General features: G+C 32.3%; 1 protein-coding gene and 1 pseudogene across 1 annotated transcript; one reads left to right on the plus strand and one right to left on the minus strand.

The window, feature by feature from the left end:
- Positions 1-353: 353 nt before the first annotated feature.
- On the minus strand, positions 354-2,496 carry LOC121223401 (protein transport protein SEC13 homolog B-like; annotated as a pseudogene).
- Positions 2,497-13,632: 11,136 nt separating this feature from the next.
- Positions 13,633-19,473, plus strand: LOC107942995 (autophagy-related protein 18f). The gene is made up of 8 exons (XM_016876724.2): positions 13,633-14,510; positions 15,197-15,652; positions 15,730-16,149; positions 16,473-16,709; positions 16,802-17,629; positions 17,881-18,047; positions 18,271-18,636; positions 19,205-19,473. The coding sequence occupies exons 1-7, from the start codon at positions 14,313-14,315 to the stop codon at positions 18,632-18,634; spliced, it is 2,670 nt and encodes an 889-aa protein (XP_016732213.2). The 5' UTR covers positions 13,633-14,312; the 3' UTR covers positions 18,635-18,636; positions 19,205-19,473.
- The last annotated feature ends 84 nt before the right edge of the window (positions 19,474-19,557 follow it).

A 19,557-nucleotide genomic window follows, 5' to 3' on the forward strand; every position in this document is an offset into this window, starting at 1 on the left:
AAATCAATAAAAAAATCAAAAATTAAAATAAACCAATTTTTTAACAACAAAATTAAGATTTTTCTAAATTATATATTTAAGTTTTCTTTATGATTGAACAGAGAACATAGTCAAATCCTATTCAAAATTTCAAATATCAAATATCGTTAGTTTTGTTGATTTCCATTTTTTTACCCAAAAAGTTGCAAATAAACAGTAAAAGAAATGAGAAGATATAAAAACTTAAAATATCATATAACCATTCACTGGAAAAGATGTCAGAAAACTCATTCATATCAAACCCTTGGAAGATAAAATCAATCATATAGCAAACATAACATTAACAAAAAAAATGTTAGATATTAAGATCATAATAAGTAAAAGATTAACTCTTTCAAGTAGCTCATAATTTTCTTTAACAACAACATGATGGGTCTGCAAACTACATCCAATAAAAAGTTCAAGTTGAAAAATTCGGTTCTAGAATTTCCAGGCATAAACGATTCAACCATGCAGCTGTATAAAACATTGCAAATATTACAATAAAAAAAATTAGAAGATTATGGCTCAACAACAGTCACCTGTTGCCATTCCCCATCTACAGCTTCTTTCCACAACGTCACATTGTTGTTCCCATCAGCCACAGCCAATATGTTTCCAGTCAATGACCACGACACCCTCCACACAGGGGTACCGAAATCATGCAATACTTTACCTTCCCACTGATCCCTTCCTTGGCCACTGTCCATATAATTACTTTCCCATCCTGGGAAGCGCTTGCAATGGTCGATTTTGGTAGCCCCAAATTGGGTGCCCAAGCAACATCCCGTACCCAATCAGTATGCATTTGGAGAGCCGGAAAGCAGTCCATCTTCCAGATTCCATTGTAGAGTTTCCACACCTTTACAGTGTTATCACACCCACCAGAACAAAGTTTCTGAACAGGGTCCAGCAAACCCGAACCAACAAGAGCACCGGGTGCTGTTGATGGAGCCCATGAAACAGATGTTACCCCCACTGGGTGAGCCTGATCAATCCTTGATACATCCCAGCCCCGTCTGCCCTTGCTGTGAAAACTGATATATTTCCATCAGAAGAACCACATGCCAAACAAAGTCCCAGTTCATGAGGAGCCCAAGCAATTGAATTAACAGATGACTTATGGTCATCAAATACATGAGCCTGAGCCCATTCATTCTGATTGCCTTCCTTCCAAATAATCACACGTCCATCATAACAACAAGAAGCAAGTAAAGAGCCAAACTTTGGATGAGCCCAAGCCACCTGCCATACTGGTCCCTGGTGACCTGTCAGAGTCGCTAAATGCTGATGTGTGTTGTTGCTCACCCCAACTATCTTAATTGTGCTGTCTGATGAGGCGGTAGCAATACGCTTACCATAAAAATCCATGGCCACATCATGGACCGTGTCCTGGTGGCCAGTTTCAATCTTCTGCGATGGCATTTCTCCTTTATCTGTGAATTCAGTTTCAGTATAAAAAATAGGAGCTGGAATTTTGAATTAAAAAATAATTCCATAAAAGAAAAAAGAGCTTTTTAAGGACTGCAAGACATATAAATCACACAAAAAATTAAGAACTAAATCATCTAAGGAAAAAATCTAAGAAACCACAACACGAAAAAGGCAATGAGGCATAAAGAAGAACAAAATCAAAGGAACTACAACACCAAAGGCAAACATTAATAATCATATGACTTCAGTAAAGTCTATGTTTCATTAAGACTTATCTTTCTTATCGGCCTTGGTTTCATTTGATGCCTTAGGTTTGTGACTATGTCTTGACTAATAGGGAGAAAAGGAGGCAGTGACAACTGATAAAGCTCCACCAGCAATCGGATCATATTCTCGGGCCATCAAGGCCAAAAATCTTCTATTCTCTCCAGTGTTCTTTCTCTTATTTCCAAAGGTTTGTGAAATTGAAATTTCTTGACATGCCAAGGTTTTAGGCCTGAATTTTCATTATATGCCCGATGTATTAAATATTAACTATCACCATTCTATTCTATTCCCAGGATATGAAATTCATCTCATCACTATAAAGGATCAGACCAACAGATCTAATAATTTGAAAACCAATTATGATGTAATGAGGCATCTCAGCTTTCCTACTTTGGATCTCAATACACGATGGTTATTGACAGTTTCGAAGCAAATCTACAGGTACTCCACAATATAGGATATCAATGGAAAATGTGAGTACAAATAGCATGAAATCAGGCTGCGATCCTACCAGTAATCGGCAGAAGGAACAACAGCAGCGTCGATCGGATCGAAACTGGTTGAGGTTACAACAAAAAAGAATCATAGTTAGATCTAATAGAACCGAAATATAGAAATTAAAAAAAATAACAAAAGAAAAGAAATTAGAGAAAATTCACCTTGAAAGTAGGGATTTTCGGAGAGGGCTTTGATGGATCAAGTAATCTGAAGATATCGATTTTGGGGATGGAAATAGTTAGGGCCTAGGGCTCGAATCGGTACGGTAACCTTGTTTTATAAGGTCAAGCAAGACGTTAAATGACGAGAAAGGGCTTGAGGAGAAAAGGTAAATTTTAATAAAAGGTCCTTATACTATGAACTTTTGGTGAATTTAATGTTCTTATTATAATTTGATATCTTTTAGTCTTTACTTTTTAAAATCAGGTCATGTTTTTTCGGTTAATTTCATGATGTCATTTATTTTTTCAATATATGATAATATAATATTTATACCTTGATAAAAATATGACAACATTTTTCAAGATATGTAGAAAAGTGCTGTGGTGTATATGACACCTCAATGTATATTTTTAAGAAATTTAAGAAAAGTCATGCCAAATTATTTGCAATATTGTAAATATTGGATCGTTGATCGAATAGGTCAAATCATCAATTTCAATTCACTCGACTTAACCGTCAATTAAATAATAATAAATAAAAAAATAAACCGATTCACCATTATTTTTTTCCTGGTTTTTAATTTTTTTAATGATTCACAATAACTTGTTTTATTTTCAATCAGGGTGAAACCAAAAAATCTTTTTAGAGGGTTGGAATTAATTTTTATATTTTTATAATATTAAAAATGCAATTTCACCATTTTACTAGCCTATATCTTTATAATTTCTTAGAGGATTAAATCAAAATTTTATCATTTTTTGGGCAAAGTACAATTTTACCAGTACTAATTTAAAATTTTATAAATTATAAATTATTTAAAAGGGAAATTTTTTCATTTTAGGGGGTTGGAACACCTGCCACCCCTAGCTCTGCTTTTATATCCAATATTACAGAACCGGTCAGATCATCAATTCTTGATTCAACTAACTCAACCAATTGTTCCAATTTAGTTTAATATAATTGACTATTTGAAAAAATTAACAAAAAGAATTATGTTAATACTAAAAGTATGCGCATCTCAAAAAATAAAAAATATTAAATTATAGTAAAAAGATTGTATCTGCCAGGCCATTAAAAAAAGAGTTAAATATAAATTTGGTATTTGAACTTGTCCACTTCTTTCAGATTGGTACTTAAGGGTTTTTTTTGTCCCAAATTGGTACCCAATTTTTTTTTTGTCAACTAAGTTGGTACTTTTTTTTAACATCGTTAAGTGTAGGGTAGGTGGCAATACTAGACAACGACACATGTTATTAGTGACATCATGATGATGCCATCATCTAAAAGTTAAATTAAAAATTATTAATAATTTTAAAAATATATACAAAAATAATAAACATATATTGCCCCGCTTCTTTTCTTTAATTTCCCCCATTTCTCCTCATCTTCTTATTTTCTCCTTCCTCCTCCTCTAAACCCTAGCCAGCACCTAGCCTATGCCACCATTATTGGCCACTTTTTTGGCCCGAAAGTGGCACCTAATTGTTGCTCTTCATTCCCTCTTTTGAATGCTCTGATTAGATTTCTTGGAAAATTTCCTAAAAGCCACAAAAATGCCTTCAACTTTTGAACTTCTCTAATGTTGATCTAAATATCTGACTGCGAATGGATTGGTTGTTACAGTCATGGTGGTCGGTATTTGGCCCTTTGTCGAATCATTTTCTGCAGCCATGGGGTTTGAGGCCCTTAGTGTAATAATCTAATTTTCAATGGTGTCGGAAACAATGGTTTCGGGACCATAGTTATGATGAGTGAGTTTGTAAATCTTATTAATTATTATTTACAATTTAAATATGGTGTCGTTGTGAATTGTGATTTGGTCAATTTAATTAATTGGTCGTTAGTCAAGGTACAAGTGGTTCGTAGTAAAAGTCAATAATTTTAGAAAATAAGGTATTGGGACCTTATTTTTGAAAATAAAGCTCGTAAATATTTCCATGGAATATTTATGGAGCTATATTATAAGTGAATTGAAGTTTGGTCCGAAAATTTTAGTGATTGGATAGTTAATTTAAGTATAAGGACTAAATCGTAAAAAATTGTAAAAGTTAATTGGTATTAGTTTTTATTTGTTAAAAGGCTAAATTAATCAATTTTTGAGGGTTTAAGTGGAAAATTGACCATTTTTATTTGAAGTGAATGATTGTGACTTGGAAAAATTGTAATTTTTGTTAAAAATAATTAATTATAAAGTAAAAATTATAATTAAGTAAAACAAATAAGTGTCATCACCATCCATTTTCATTTCTTCCTTCTCAAACTGAAACTAAAGCACCAAGGAAGCCATTTTTGAAGGCTTACATTCGACCAAGCTTAAGGTGCTTGCATGATTGAAAATTGGATCAAATTGAAAAAAATTGAGAAAATGACAAAAATTGTTTATTAGTCCTTAGAGAGTTGTTTTTTTCATGTCTTGACCAGGTAAGTTCATATGGTATGTTTTTGTTAAATTGTTATATTTTTAAAATTATAATGGTAAATATGTTTAATTAAAATTTTGATTGTTTACAATTTGGTACAAAAATGTGAGATATGGATTAAATCATAAAGAAATGATAAATTGACTGATAAATTGAATATAATGAATTGACATTTGAGATTTATTAGTTGAATTGAATCAAATTGATATGATTATGTTTGATCATCGAAATAGAGGAGTAAATTTAATAGATTTGGAAATATTGTATGTTGTTGTAATTATAAAATTATCTTTATGATAAGATGAATTATGATGTTATGCATACAAATTGATAACTGGTTTATGAATGACGACATTAAACTAAGAAATTGGCATATAATGGAAATTGAGAAATTGTTACCCTATTAACTATTTGGGCAGAGTCGGATATAGTTGGCATGCCATAGGATAGAAAGAGTTCAGGGTTATGCAACTATGTGTAGGGCCAATGTTGGGCACACTCATTCTTCGGTTATACCGACCAGTGCTAGGCACATCTATTTGTTGGTTTTACTGACTAGCGTTGGACGCAACTTATTATTTTGGATTTATTTGATAGGCACTAGGTGCCAAATTGGTGTGGTTGATTGGATCCGTATATCTGTCCGAATCAGGTTAATAGGGACATGTATAATATAAATAGAATAAATGATATTTAGATTTATTTGATACGATGATCGAATGATGCATATACATATTAAGAATTGGTTATACAAGCCCAAGGGGCCAATATGGAAACATGACAAATCGATGAATGTGAATCAAAATTTGTATTATGAAACGAAGTGGTAATTGACATTAAATTGGAAATTGATATATATTTGGTATAAAGATGAATCAATTTAATTTGAGAATGAAGTTCATATGATTTAATATGAATTTGATTGAGAATTCAAATTATGAAATGAAAACAATTTTTTGCATTAATTTGAAATGGGATGTATTGCGGGTAAATAGATTGTATGATATGATTAAGATAGTGAATTGATTAAATGATTGTTTTTTTTTTTTTGTGAATGATAATGAAATGCTATATGATTGAGTTACTATATGGTATGATAAATATTGAACTCACTTTTTTTATATTTGATTTGCCATGATAGGCAAACTTTACCTAGCTAAGTAGCATGTAGTGTATTATTATAACTTGAGGTAAGTTACTTAGTTTTATACCTTTGAACTTACTAAGCATTGTATATGTTTATCTCGTTTGTTTTCCTTTTCCTTTTAGATTGCTAACTTGCAGAACACATTAGGGAATCGTTCGAACCTTACACTATCCCGTTATTGATTCAGTAGTTTTTCTATTGTTTAAAACTTGGTTTTGTGGCATGTATATAGGCATTTATTTTTGGTCAATTTTGAATGTCGGTACTTTGATTCTTTATTGTAGTTTGTGTTTTGAATGGTATTATGTTATGAATATAAGTTATGTTTTTGAATCATGAGTTTTGAAGTTAAGTTTTGAAAGTTGCAAAGTTTGGACTTATTATGTAATGTTGTTTCTAAAGACTATTTGGCATGTTTGATGGAATAAATGGTATAAACATGTGTAGTTGAGGTGTGCTTGTCCTTGAAACATGGTAGATTATGAATTGATAATGGTTGATGAATGGTTGATTATTAGATATATGATATAAGGTTAGTTGTTGGCTTGAGACTTATACGGTCAACATTGATAAGTGTATAGCATGTCTTATGTTTGTTTAAAAGGTAAGGTTTGGTATGTTTATCATGGCAAGAATGTACCATTTCATTTTGAGATACATTGTTTGAATGAATCATGTTGGTATTATAATTGTTGAATGTTTTGGTAATGATTTATGGTTTGTTTGTGATGGTGCGAAAAAGGCATGTTGGTTAGGAACTTTAGGTTGTTTTGGCATCATGATTTAGATTGAATCCTTGAGGTGTTTTAGGTAAGATTTTGATGAAAATAAACATGCGTTTGGTAATGCTTAAGGGTTTGGATTATATGAGTTGCAAAAGTGGCCATTTTTTGTATCACATGGTTTACCACACAATTGTGTGTCATACACGGTTTGTTGACACGACCGTGTGCCATTGGTAATTTAGATGCAGGATTATTGACATGGTCTCAGTCTCTCACACAACCCAGTCACATGGTCGTGTGAATGTTTGCAAAATTTTATAATTAGGTCCACACAACCACAGTGTGTTACACGGCTTGTCTATTATTGCAAATAAAATTATTTAAGATTTGGGGGTTTTTTTTTTCACAATTTCAAATTTGAGTTTTTTTTTGTTTCTTGATATTTTAATTGGTTTTGTTAAATATCCATTTCAAGTATTCATTTAATTATTTTACTTGTTTGCATGTCTGTTTGTTATCTTGAATCAAGATATTAGTGGGTTATTGATGAATGTTCTTTAATTTACTTCAAATTTATTTGCAAAATCTCATAAATTCATAGAACATGCTCAAAATCTAATAAATTCTTAAAGTATGCTCTCCTTTAACGTGAAAAAGAAACCCTCGGTGGAAATAAAATCAATAAAAACCCAAGTTGAACACAACCAACTCAAATAGAAAACAAATAATAAAAGCTTTTGTAAGACAAAGAAATGAAGCAATAGATGAAAGACATTGCAAAGGGAAATGGAACAAATTTATGAAGATATTCAAAAAATTTGAGAAAGATTTCTTTTTAATTTATCATTTTTTATATATATTTTAGATATTATTTTAAAAAAAAATTAAATTATGATATTTAAATTTTTTATTGATTTTTAATATATATTTTAAATTATGACGTAATCATGATCTCATTAATGAAACGCGTTATTGTTTGGTACTGACATCTGTCCCAGACTTAATGTTGTTAAAAAAAAGTATCAAACTAGTTGATGGCAAAAAAGTTCGAATACCAATATGGGATAAAAAAAAACCTTAAATACCAATCCGAGAGAAGTGGATAAATTCAGATACTAATTTTATATTTAATCCTTTAAAAAGTTTAGAAATAAAACAATGGTTGGTCAAAGTGGGTGACGTCAAAATTGAAATTAATTTGAATTTCTCCTCTTCATGCTTTAATTAAGTACAAAATTTATAAGGGTTTTTTTAGTTAAATATTAATTTTTAAAATAGTTTTTTTAAAGTCATTTTTTCAGAATATATAACTTTTAGGGTTATTTTAAAACTTACAATATCAATGTTCAATTAGTCAACATTGATGTAGTATTTATTATTTGTAGGCCCAACCTATCTATTTAAATAAAAGACTTAAACACTCATAGATGTCGTGTCGAGGTCCCTTGATATTTCCATTCTCTTATGTTTTTACCTAAATCTTATTTATAAAAAAACATAAAACTCTCCCGACTTGAAAATAAATCCCTAAATTTTCTACTTATCTTCTCAAAAGAATTTTTGTTTAAAGGTTTCATGTAAAACACATAACTTATCATGTTATAAACATAGTCAAATTATTGACTTGATTTTTTTAATTTTGTTCATATTAGATTTTGTTACAATTTTTATCATTGCAAATTCTTTTTAGATTTTACTAAATTAAGTATTTATTTTGTGATATTTTAAATAGGAAAAATATTGATCTATTCATGTCCCACATAATTTATGGTTTATGGTATCAAATGAACATATCACAAATGACTTAAAAGGGCTGGTTTACTTGTGGCATTTAGAACAATAACATTTAAAATAGCGTTGGAGTTGTTTGGCGCTTTAATGGAAAGACAAAGGTTGGAAACATATACATATAATTTTCCATATGGAAAAGCGTTATATTGCTAAAAGATGTTTTAATAATTGGTCTTCCAATCGATAGACATGTGATAACTGAAGCGACTTGAAGATGCTATATTATTTATTGTTGGGTGTGGTGTTGAATAAGGAGTAAAATGAACAGATGAGAAACAAGTGAAATTTAAAGGGTAGAAAATATTTGTCGAATTGGCCCCTCTGTATAATGCGATATTGAAACAGCTACAACAATATGCCAAAGCTTTGATGCTTTGGATGATGGGAGGTATGTTGTTTCCTGACAAGTCTAGAAATAAAACTTCATGGCATGTATTTAGGTATATTGTCAAATTTTGATTTGGTTGGTACATTCTAGTTGGGGGACAATGGCTTGAGTGTATCTGTACAGGGCACTTTGTAAGATGACTTGAAATTGACAAAATAAATATTGTTGTCTACTTTTGCATACTTGGGCATGGATATGGATGCCATAGCTATCGTCCATCTCTTTCTAGCCATGGGAGTTATCTTATGCAAAGGTAAAAAAATAATCCTATTGAATATCTTAAAATGTATTAAATGATGAATAATTATAATGTCATTTGCATCTAATATTTGAACAGATTTAGAGGTCACTTGGATCATATCAGTCATACAAAAGACTTGACTTAGAGTGATGGGAAATTGATCGATTAGCCGATCCGAAGGCATGTTGATGTTATATTCATACTCAATTAAAGTAATTAAAAGTGTTTATGAATATAATTTTATTTTTGCTACGTTTGGTAGGAGTATTACTTTTTACACATGTTTTAGTATATGTGATAGCAACAAACTAATTCAATAGTAATATTTAGTCACTCCCATGATTTATTTTTAGCAAAAGAACGAAAATTTTTGCTTATTTTGAAGAGGTCTTATTTTTTACAAGAGTTATTATTTATCTTTCTAATTTCAAGTTTAAATTTGTACTAACTATTTTTTATTTAATGTCTAACTATTGTAATACATATGTAATAAATAAATGTGTTATTCATACTATTACAATATTAACTAAACGATGCATTATTGTAAATGTTTGCAGTTTGTGTGGAGGTCATACATAGAGAATGCAATTATTAATTTTTTATCAATGATAGTGTACTAGCACTTTGTGGTGTGGAGGTCATGCATGTTGATTTGTTTCCGTATTATTTTAGGGGGGTCGAAATTAAATTATAATTTTTACGATAGTAAAAATGCGATTTCACCATGTTAATAGCCTACATCTTTGTAATTTTTAAAGAATTGAATCAAAATTTTATCATTTTTAGGGGGACAGCACAATTTTACTTTTACTAATTTAAAATTTTAAAGGGCCTAAATGGAAAACTTTCCATTTTAGGGGGTCAGGGCCCCTGCCAGCCTCCCTAGTTACGCTCATGATTGAGTAGGCATAATTAGTATTGTCCCACAGAGAACAGTATATATATTTTTAGGACTAACGTGAGCATTCCATCAATGGAATCATTATCTAATATTGTAATTTTCATCCTTTTCATGTATATATTCAATGGTTTAGGTAGATAGGTCAACTGCATTTATATGTGAAAGAGGAATATCTACATATGAAGAAGCAACACATACCAAAGAGCTGGAGTCTAAACCACTTATGCAACATTTTGACTTAGAGCCATATGTCAAAGCTTCCACATAAGTCATATTGGCATTGTTTGCCCTTGTGAACTATCTGGCTGCATCCACGTTCCATGTTGGTTAAGAATTCAATTAAGCAAACGCCTTTCCTTCACCATTTAAGACGCTAATGAAAATTTTGACTAGACTTTTTGAGACCTTTAGACTATCTTTTTGTGTGATTCTTGTACCAAATCATTTTTAAATGGTTTGACTTTGTGTTTTGTAACCTAATATATGATCATTTTTATAATTTATCAAACAATAAAAACAATAACAGAATTCAAGGGTTGGATATGGAAACAAAAAATAAAATAAAAACAGAATTAAGAATATTGAATCGAAAATTAGAGAAATTAAAAATAGAGTTGAGAGAAAGGAAATTCTTATGGGAGATTCCAGCCTCCAGTTGTCTCATTCCGCTTTGGGTTCAATCATCGGCTTTTAGGTGATTCTTCCCAAACCGAATAAGCCAGTTATAGTGGAAGAGGACGCCTACAACCACCAGCTCCAATGATTTAGACTTACGATTTGGTGGAACCTGACTCCAGCCAACAATCGCTTCTGTGGGATCGTCTTGTGCTAGATCAACGCTTCTCAATGGCGAATCCCACGCCATTTTATCTCTTAGGCTCGCCAACCTCTGACGCAATAAGCTAACGAACCGACTGTGCAACCTTCCCAAAACATACAAAGCAGCCGCCTTTACATACGTTGAAAAGCTTACTTCTTAAGGGACATGGACGGAAGCGTCAGCCCCGTAGTGTGGAGAAACGATGAATACTCGTTGAGAAAGCTAAGTACGAATTCTAAGCCTCAAGAACACTTTTGGAGATTTTTGACAACCTTCGGCTAGATGGGTTTAGTGGCTCATGGTTGGGGTAGAAAAGAAAATAAGTAAAATAAAAATGGAAATTTTATTGAAAAGAAATATGAGAAGAACAAAAGCCTAGACTTTAGGGGAGAGAGTGTTTACAGAAAAAGATGGATCCCCTTTTGAGTCACTTCACCCCCTATTTATAGTGCTAGGGGAGATAGTCTAATCCTACTTAAATTCCTAAAAGATAAATACATTTAATTGAAGATAAATAAAGATAAAATAAAACCCTAAAAATAATCCTTAATAATTATCTCAATACTAATTATCCTAATATAATTAAAATAGAGTTTAATAGAATAAAATCTCTTCTTTTTGCATTTCAACCCTTGTGTCCTCCATGCTTGCACTTTTGGCACCAACTTTTCCTTGTGCACATTGGCCCATTTTATCTCTAAATTCATGCTTTTGGGCCTTAATTTTGCTTTTGCCTCAAATTTAGTCCCTATGAGATAAAAGATCATAAATAACTCAAATTAGAAGGATCATACTCAGAATAAATACATAATTAATACATAAAAATACGTTATTCTAGAGTGTTATCAATTTGTTTAATTACAAGGCCAAGAGAAGTTTCTTGGTTGTCAAATGTTAGGGATTAGGAAAACTGTTTATGGTTATTAATGCTTTGAGATAACAACAATATTTTTTGGTGAAATGATGTTGAAAAAACATAAACTAAAGATTTAGAGTTTAGGGTAACATGTTATAACATTTGGTGAGTTTCTTCAACTATAAGGACCATCAAAAGTCGTCAGATACACAGTTAGGGATTAAAGAAACGTGTCAGGCTTTTGATGCCTTAGATGATATATTAGAAGCTAATATAATGTGATTTGAACCAACACATCCATGGAATAGAAATAATGAACATCAAATGCTTTGTAAATGAAGTGGAAGTCAACATTTTAGCAATAGACTCCGAAGCTATAGAGCTCTAAGTTAAAAAAAAAAATAGGTTATGTTATTTTTTTTGTGTATATTTAAATGCGGTATCAATAAAATTTTATTATTCATTTTTTCTAACGTTTGATATATTTATAGAGTGATTTTGTTAAGTCTAATTCAAATAAATTAAACTTAAGAAATTTAAACACACACAAAAGACTACATCAACACTTCTTCTAATAGCTAAAGACACGGATTTCATAAGAAATTTATGAATTGGTACATTCACGAGTGTTGAGGTATCCCTTAAAAAACTTATTCTAAGATTTTTTTAAAAAATACAATATTATAATAGTAAAAATCAAATTTAAATGCATTACTGTTTTATTTTATATAAGCTTTAATGAATTTTTTTATTATATTAAGTTTAAATTTTATAATTATTGGCTTAATACATAATTTGGTACTTGACATTTTTTTAATGTGGTACCTGTGTTATTTTTGGTCTAACATGATATTTGTATTTGACAAAAGTTATATATTTTAGTACTCAAAAGTAAGGACGTCAACTTTTTAATATTTAATTTGGGTTTTAGAACTGATTTAATGAAAATACATAATTAGCTAATAATATTAACAATTAATTTTCATCAACTCAACCCTAAAACCCGAATTAAATAAGATCATTGAATTGCATTTGACAAATTAAACGCAAAATTAAACAAATTCATAATTAACACTAAATTTATTCTATTTTCTAAAAAAGTTAACACCGTTACTTTTGAATACTAAAACATATAACTTTTGTCAAATATAAGTATCAAATTGAACACAAAAAAATAACACATGTACCATATTAAAACAAAAGTGTTAAACTTAAATATCAAATGATACATTATATTATATTTATATTAAATAATAAAATAATTACTTAAGTAATAAAAATGTATTTTCTTCTAGAACATTTTGCAATTTTCTTTTATGAAATTTATTTTCTCAATTTCATTATTAAACAAATTAATCTTACTAAAAAATAGAAGGATTAAGTCTCTATCGATTTGTAAAGTGACTAATTAAGAAAAATTAATAATAGGTAAATGCTTTCTGTCCATTCATCCTCTCTGACAAAACAAAAAAAGAGAGTAGATAAGTATAGTAATACTAAAGAATCCACTTGTTGAGTTTTCATTGATCCATGCATTTAAATTTTGACCCTAACGCTATTATTCAACACATGATTTAAACATTTACAAGAGCTATAGGAGAGGGGCAGATCCAACTCAAGTCAATAGACTTACCTCCGACATCTCATCTTAATGCCCTCTTCTTTATGATATACGAAAGATTATTATTGGAAATAACATCTTATTCGTATGGTTTACATGTAATAAAGTTACCCTAATGAGAATATAAGCCAATTTATTGACATATTTATGGTTTTTTCTTTTGTCGAAATATATTGACATATTTAATTGTTGATTTTGAAAATTTACAAGAATTATATTGCTTCATTTTCTTAGGGGGGATTAATTTACTTAATATTAAAATTCAGAGGACTGAAAAAGTGTTTTTACCAAGAAAAGGGAAAATGAACGTAATTAAAAGAGACGATTAATCAATCAATCGTTTAGAAAGAGGAATTGCAAAAGCCAGAGAGAACCCTTTCAACTAAAATTATAATAAAATTCAACTTCTTATCTCTTTCTCTCTCTAAAATCCTTCATATTGCTTCACTCTTTTCCCTCTCTTTCTTCGGATTGTTTCCCAAGTTCCGATCCAAAAACCCTAAAATCTACTCCCTTTTAATCTCAATCCCTTTTTATTTTAATTTCCCAATTTTATTCCTTCAAAATTTCATTTACTTCCCGAACCTCAAAAAAATTGTTTCTTTATTTTCTGAGTAATATTTTTTGATTTTTTCGTTTAATTCCAATTAAGTGCTTTGAGAAAAGTTTAGTTTACTATTTTTTAATAATAAAATAAAATTTTCTGTTTGGATTGGAAGTGTGTTTCTTTCTAGTTTTCCTATATTATTATTTTTTGTGAAAAATATTTTCTATGTTTTATTTCCAATTGAGACACTTGTAACCCGAAAATTTCTTCAATTAAGAGGTTGTTTCTTTCTGGGTTTTCATCAATTCCTCTTAATTTCTCCCTTTGAAAAGAAAAATCCCAGCTATTGGTTTAATTTTTTTAAGGAACAACCTTTAGTGTTATGTTAAAAGGAGAAATTGGGGGAATTATCGGAGATAAATTTGAATTTACTGGATTGTTTCAATTTTGGGTTTCTTAATCGGGTGTTTGGGATTATGAGGAACAGTGGAGATGGACAAGGGCAATCTAAAACGCAAGGTGGTGGTGTCGTTTCCAAGTCAGCTCGGAGTTCATTACGTGCAATTTCCAGTTACTTCAGGATTGTTTCTTCCGGGGCTTCCACTGTGGCACGGTCGGCGGTTTCCGTAGCATCATCGATTGTGGACAGGGAAGACGATTCTGGGTATGATCAGGTAATAAGTAAGAAAATAGGAGTTTTCTTTTAATTTTTTTATGAATTTTTTCTTTTCTTTTTAATTTCCATGCGGAATTTGTTATAGAGTTGGAAAGCTTATTGGAGTTCAATTTAATGTGTCCTAAAAAGGGAAATGTTTCAGTATTCTTAGTATGCACACGTTGAGTTTTGTTATATGGAATTGGAATTTCTTAATGGGTTGAAATGTTCATAAGAGGAAGTCGTTTTTTCTTTAATTGGAGAACTTTAATATGCCTATGTTGAGTTTCTTTTCTTGAAATGAAAGAGAAACATAGGTGTTGTTTTGGTTATAGGGTGTATGATTTTAGGTTTAGTATGGTGTAGTTATTAGTTTGAGCTTTAAATTTGCTATTACTCATTTTGAAGATTTTGAGTTTACCATTTGTCCTAGAACTTAATACTTTTAGGTGCCTTTTTTATTCAAGCTTTGAAAAAAAATGTTAGCGCATTTGCATGTTCCTTTTATTTCTGTTTTGGGAAGGGGAGATTGTGACATGTGGTGTGATTTTTGGTTGTGAGTTTAACTTACTTTGACCGGTTAATAATTGATGCATGTAGGAGGTATACTTTTAGGTTAGCCTTTCCTAAATATGCTTTAAGATGAAGAGCATAGAGCAAATATGACTAATATCATAGTCCTCTGTGACTTTTGTTGATGTAAAGGTTAATTGGGCTGGCTTTGACAAGTTAGAAGATGAGAAAGGTGTCATTCGACAAGTTCTCCTGCTTGGTTATCGGTCTGGTTTTCAGGTTTGGGATGTTGAAGATGCTGATAATGTCTGTGACTTGGTTTCAAGACGTGATGGCCCTGTTTCATTTATGCAAATGCTACCAAAACCAGTAGCAGCAAAGAGATCAGGAGACAAGTTTGCAAACAGCCGTCCCCTTTTGGTGGTCTGTTCTGATGGGTCCCTCTCCGTGGGTGCTCGTATTCAGGATCATTCTTGCAATGGAAGCATACCACGCAACAATTATTCGGGGAATGGTAGCATTGTTTCTGCCATTGTCCAGTTTTATTCCTTGAGATCTCAATCTTATATACACAAGCTAAACTTTAGGTCAGTTGTTTATTCCGTAAGGTGCAGTTCTCGAATTGTTGCTATAGCACTAGCAACTCAGGTATGTTACCTTGTGCATATATTTTTTGGGCATCCTTACATCTAATCAGGTATTGACTTAAGTTCTATATTTTGCAGATACATTGTTTTGATGCCACCACATTAGAAAGGGAATATACTATTCTTACGAATCCTATAATTACAGCCTCCCCTGGTTCTGGAGGTGTAGGTTATGGACCCTTGGCAGTTGGTCCTAGATGGCTGGCTTACAGTGGTAGTCCAGTTGTAGGTTCTAATTGTGGACGTGTCAGTCCACAGCATCTTATGCCTTCTGCAAGTTTCCCTGGTTTTACTTCAAATGGGAGCCTGGTAGCACACTATGCAAAAGAATCAAGCAAGCAACTTGCTTCTGGGATTGTGACCCTAGGAGACATTGGATATAAGAAACTGTCAAGATACTTGCCGGACTCATATAACTCTGTGCAATCAGGAAGTCCTGGCTGGAAAGGAAATGGAAATGCTAATGGTCATTTTCTCGATACTGATAACATTGGAATGGTACATATTTTCTCCCCAAGCTGATTACACCTGCAACTTAGATTTGTATTTTCCAGGGCCTCCTTTTTCATTCTCTTGTACACATTTGGCCCATTGCATAGTCTTTAATTTAACATCTGCAAATTGCTATGTTTGTAGTTAAGACCTGTATGAAAAATTCTGTTAAATATGTTATGTATTTAGTACATATCTTTTAATCTGAGGCTTGCATCTTCAATGAATATTTCAAAATGACTTTTAAGATGTGCTCTCTTATTGGAAAAAAAAAATGCAAGCAAACCTTTTTTACATATGACTTATTACCTTTTCCATTGGCTTATCAGGTTATTGTCAGAGATATTGTCAGTAAGGTTGTTATTGCTCAGTTTAGGACACACAAGAGCCCTATTTCAGCATTATGCTTTGATCCCAGCGGCACACTTCTTGTGACAGCTTCAGTTCAGGGTCATAATATCAACGTGTTCAAGATTTTGCCTGGACTTCAAGGAAGCACTTCTGCTTGTGATGTACCAGCATCACATTCACATCTCTACCGACTGCAGCGTGGTTTTACAAATGCTGTGAGTCTAGCATTAATGTCAGTATAATTGTTGCCTGTTCTTAGTGTCTTGCTTTTTTTCTTAATCTGTTTCCCTTTCATTTGAGGTTTCAGGTAATACAGGATATTAGTTTCAGTGATGATAGCAACTGGATTATGATTAGTTCTTCAAGAGGGACAAGCCATCTATTTGCTATCAATTCAATGGGTGGATCTGTAAGTTTTCAGTCTGCTGATGCTGGTTTTGCTCCTAGAAGTAGCAGTTTGGGTGTTATGACTAAGCCACAAGTTCATTGGCCACCTAATATAGGAGCGCAAACACCTACTCAAACAAGCTTTTGTGTTTCTGGCCCTCCGGTGACACTATCTGTTGTTAGCAGAATAAGGAATGGAAATAATGGTTGGAGAGGCACTGTAAGTGGTGCTGCAGCGGCTGCAACAGGCAGGATGGGTTCTCTTTCAGGGGCCATTGCTTCTTCTTTCCATAACTGCAAAGGCAATAATCTTTTGTTTACCGAGAGCAACTATTTGAAGACAAAATATCACCTTCTGGTTTTCTCTCCTTCTGGATGTATGATACAGTATGCTTTGCGACTGTCCCCTGACCATGATCTGACACCAGTTGTTTCTGGATTAAAAGCAGCATATGAATCAACTACAGAATCTGATGGAAGGTTAATAGTCGAGGCAATGCAGAAGTGGACTATTTGTCAGAAACAAACCCGAAGAGAGAGAGAAGATAATGCAGACATATATGGCGAGAATGGAACATCTGACACTGGTAAAGTATATCCTGAAGAAATCAAAGAGGGAACTACATCCACTGATCCATCCACTGTTGACAAATCAAATACCAACCCTCAGGAAAAACATAATTTGTATATTTCGGAAGCTGAACTGCAGATGCATCAAGCTCAGACACCATTGTGGGCAAAACCAGAGGTATTATTCTGTTGTTAGGTTCGTCAGGTGTTTGGTTGTGGAGATAGTCCTTTGGTGGTTATGCCTAGGACTTGGGATCAAATCTCAGTTTCACTGGGTATTCTGTGTCTGTGCACACATGGGTGTTGGAGGAGGTTGTTGAGATAAAGAAGGGTTGGCCCGGGGGGTGGGAGGGGTCATCCCCTGTTCTTTTAGTCCAAATATTTTCTTTTTTTGAAGAGACCTATCATTCTTCTTGTTTTTATTTGCAGATATACTTTCAATCAATGGTGATGGATGACATCAACATGGCTGATGAAAATGCTTTTGTTGGGGAAATAGAAATTGAAATGTTGCTAACTCGCATGACCGGAACACGGAAAAAAAGCTTAGTTCCAGTTTTTGATTACCTTCAAAGCTTTAAATTCCAGCAAGCAAGGTGTGCTGAAAGCTATTTATGTTAATCTGTTTTTTCTGATTCTAAGGGTGCATGTCAATTCTTTTTGTACTTGCATACAAGTCCTGGTACTTGGAGGTTTTTGGTTCATTGTATCATCCTTGGCTTTTCTTCGTTTTATTATCAATTGGCATTTCTTTCAACTGTTTGGTTTGCTTATGAACATCCATGGATATGTTATTAACTCTTATCATCTGGTTTACAGGGTTTCAACTGTAGATAACAATAACAATGGATGCCTGATGCATCAGAGGTCAGGTCTGTCTGAAAATGGCCGGCTTTCATGTAGAAGTATTTCTGGCTCTCTTAATTGCATGACCAAAAATGGTGATGCAGTTGATGAACTTCAAAATGGCATAGAAGAAACTAGATTGAATGGTCATCAGATGCCTTTAGGAACTAAGGGCTTTGTAAATAGAAGTGACAGCCCTAAAACCAACACTCGGCTTGAGATTGTAAATAATAGTGAGAACTCAAGAATGGAAGCTCAACTCAAGTTTGTAAATAATAACAGTGAAGACCTCAATATGGGGAATCTTTTTGGAGATGAAGGTGATGAGTATGATTAGAGGTAATCTTATTATTTCTAGTTAAAATTATTTTGTTTAATGTTAACAGTACATGTGTCCAAACTAATCATCTTTGCCGGCACAAGCTTGCATAAAACTGAAAAGTGATAGTTAATATAAAGATCACAAGTTTCACCTGCACCTAGATGTTCATTATTCCTTGTGATGTATGATGATATGATGCCATCTTCCTCACTTGGCGGATTTTGTTGTCACTTGTCATTGTAAAGCGTCATTACTTTCCTTATAGTTTTATTTAATGGCTTGATAAAGCTCTGCACATAGGACTTGGTGGACACACTGCTGTGACAAACTGTTTCCATATGAACTAACAAAGATTTTTAGATTATGAACTTGTATGCTTGAACATGGTGTTGTACCCATTGTTATGTCATTTGAGACGAAGCCGTTTTTCGGGATTCCACCTGCTAAATATCGATTACTTTACGTATATCATCTTGATCCTTCTTTTTCCTTGTTATGCTTCTAGCTAAATTTGATTAGAATACAAGCTTATTGTATTCTGATCATGATCATGAACTGAAGTTTGGCCTTAATCTCCTATTACAGGTGTGGAATTTTATTCTTTTGATTCTCCAGAGAGTCTGATTAACAGTGTTTAATACTTATGGGGGTGGCAATGTAAACAAGAGACAGAATGGATGCTTCGACTGTGAAGTGAATTGTTTAGTTCTGTGTTGTTGGGTTTTTCATATGTTAACTTTGTAAATTATAGACAATGAATTTCCCAATATTTAGTTGTGATATGTAAATAATAGAATTACCTTATTAACTCCAACTCTTCTATTCTATTAATTTAAAAAGTTTATTTGTTACCATTCTACTTGGGTTTTGGTCAAGTTGCAATTATCCTAGTAAACAATTTGCAAGCTTCTCTTTTTCCCTAATTGGAGTTTATATTG

This window comes from Gossypium hirsutum, chromosome D11 (genome assembly GCF_007990345.1).
Source record: "Gossypium hirsutum isolate 1008001.06 chromosome D11, Gossypium_hirsutum_v2.1, whole genome shotgun sequence".
Classification (NCBI taxonomy): domain Eukaryota; kingdom Viridiplantae; phylum Streptophyta; class Magnoliopsida; order Malvales; family Malvaceae; genus Gossypium; species Gossypium hirsutum.

What these genes read in the sequence shown, in the direction of transcription:
- LOC107942995 (XM_016876724.2), top strand. Translation starts at nt 14,313, where the DNA reads ATGAGGAACAGTGGAGATGGACAAGGGCAATCTAAAACGCAAGGTGGT. An exon ending in CTATAGCACTAGCAACTCAG is followed by an intron (nt 15,653 to 15,729) that starts GTATGTTACCTT and finishes TATATTTTGCAG; the next exon opens with ATACATTGTTTTGATGCCAC. An exon ending in AGCGTGGTTTTACAAATGCT is followed by an intron (nt 16,710 to 16,801) that starts GTGAGTCTAGCA and finishes TTGAGGTTTCAG; the next exon opens with GTAATACAGGATATTAGTTT.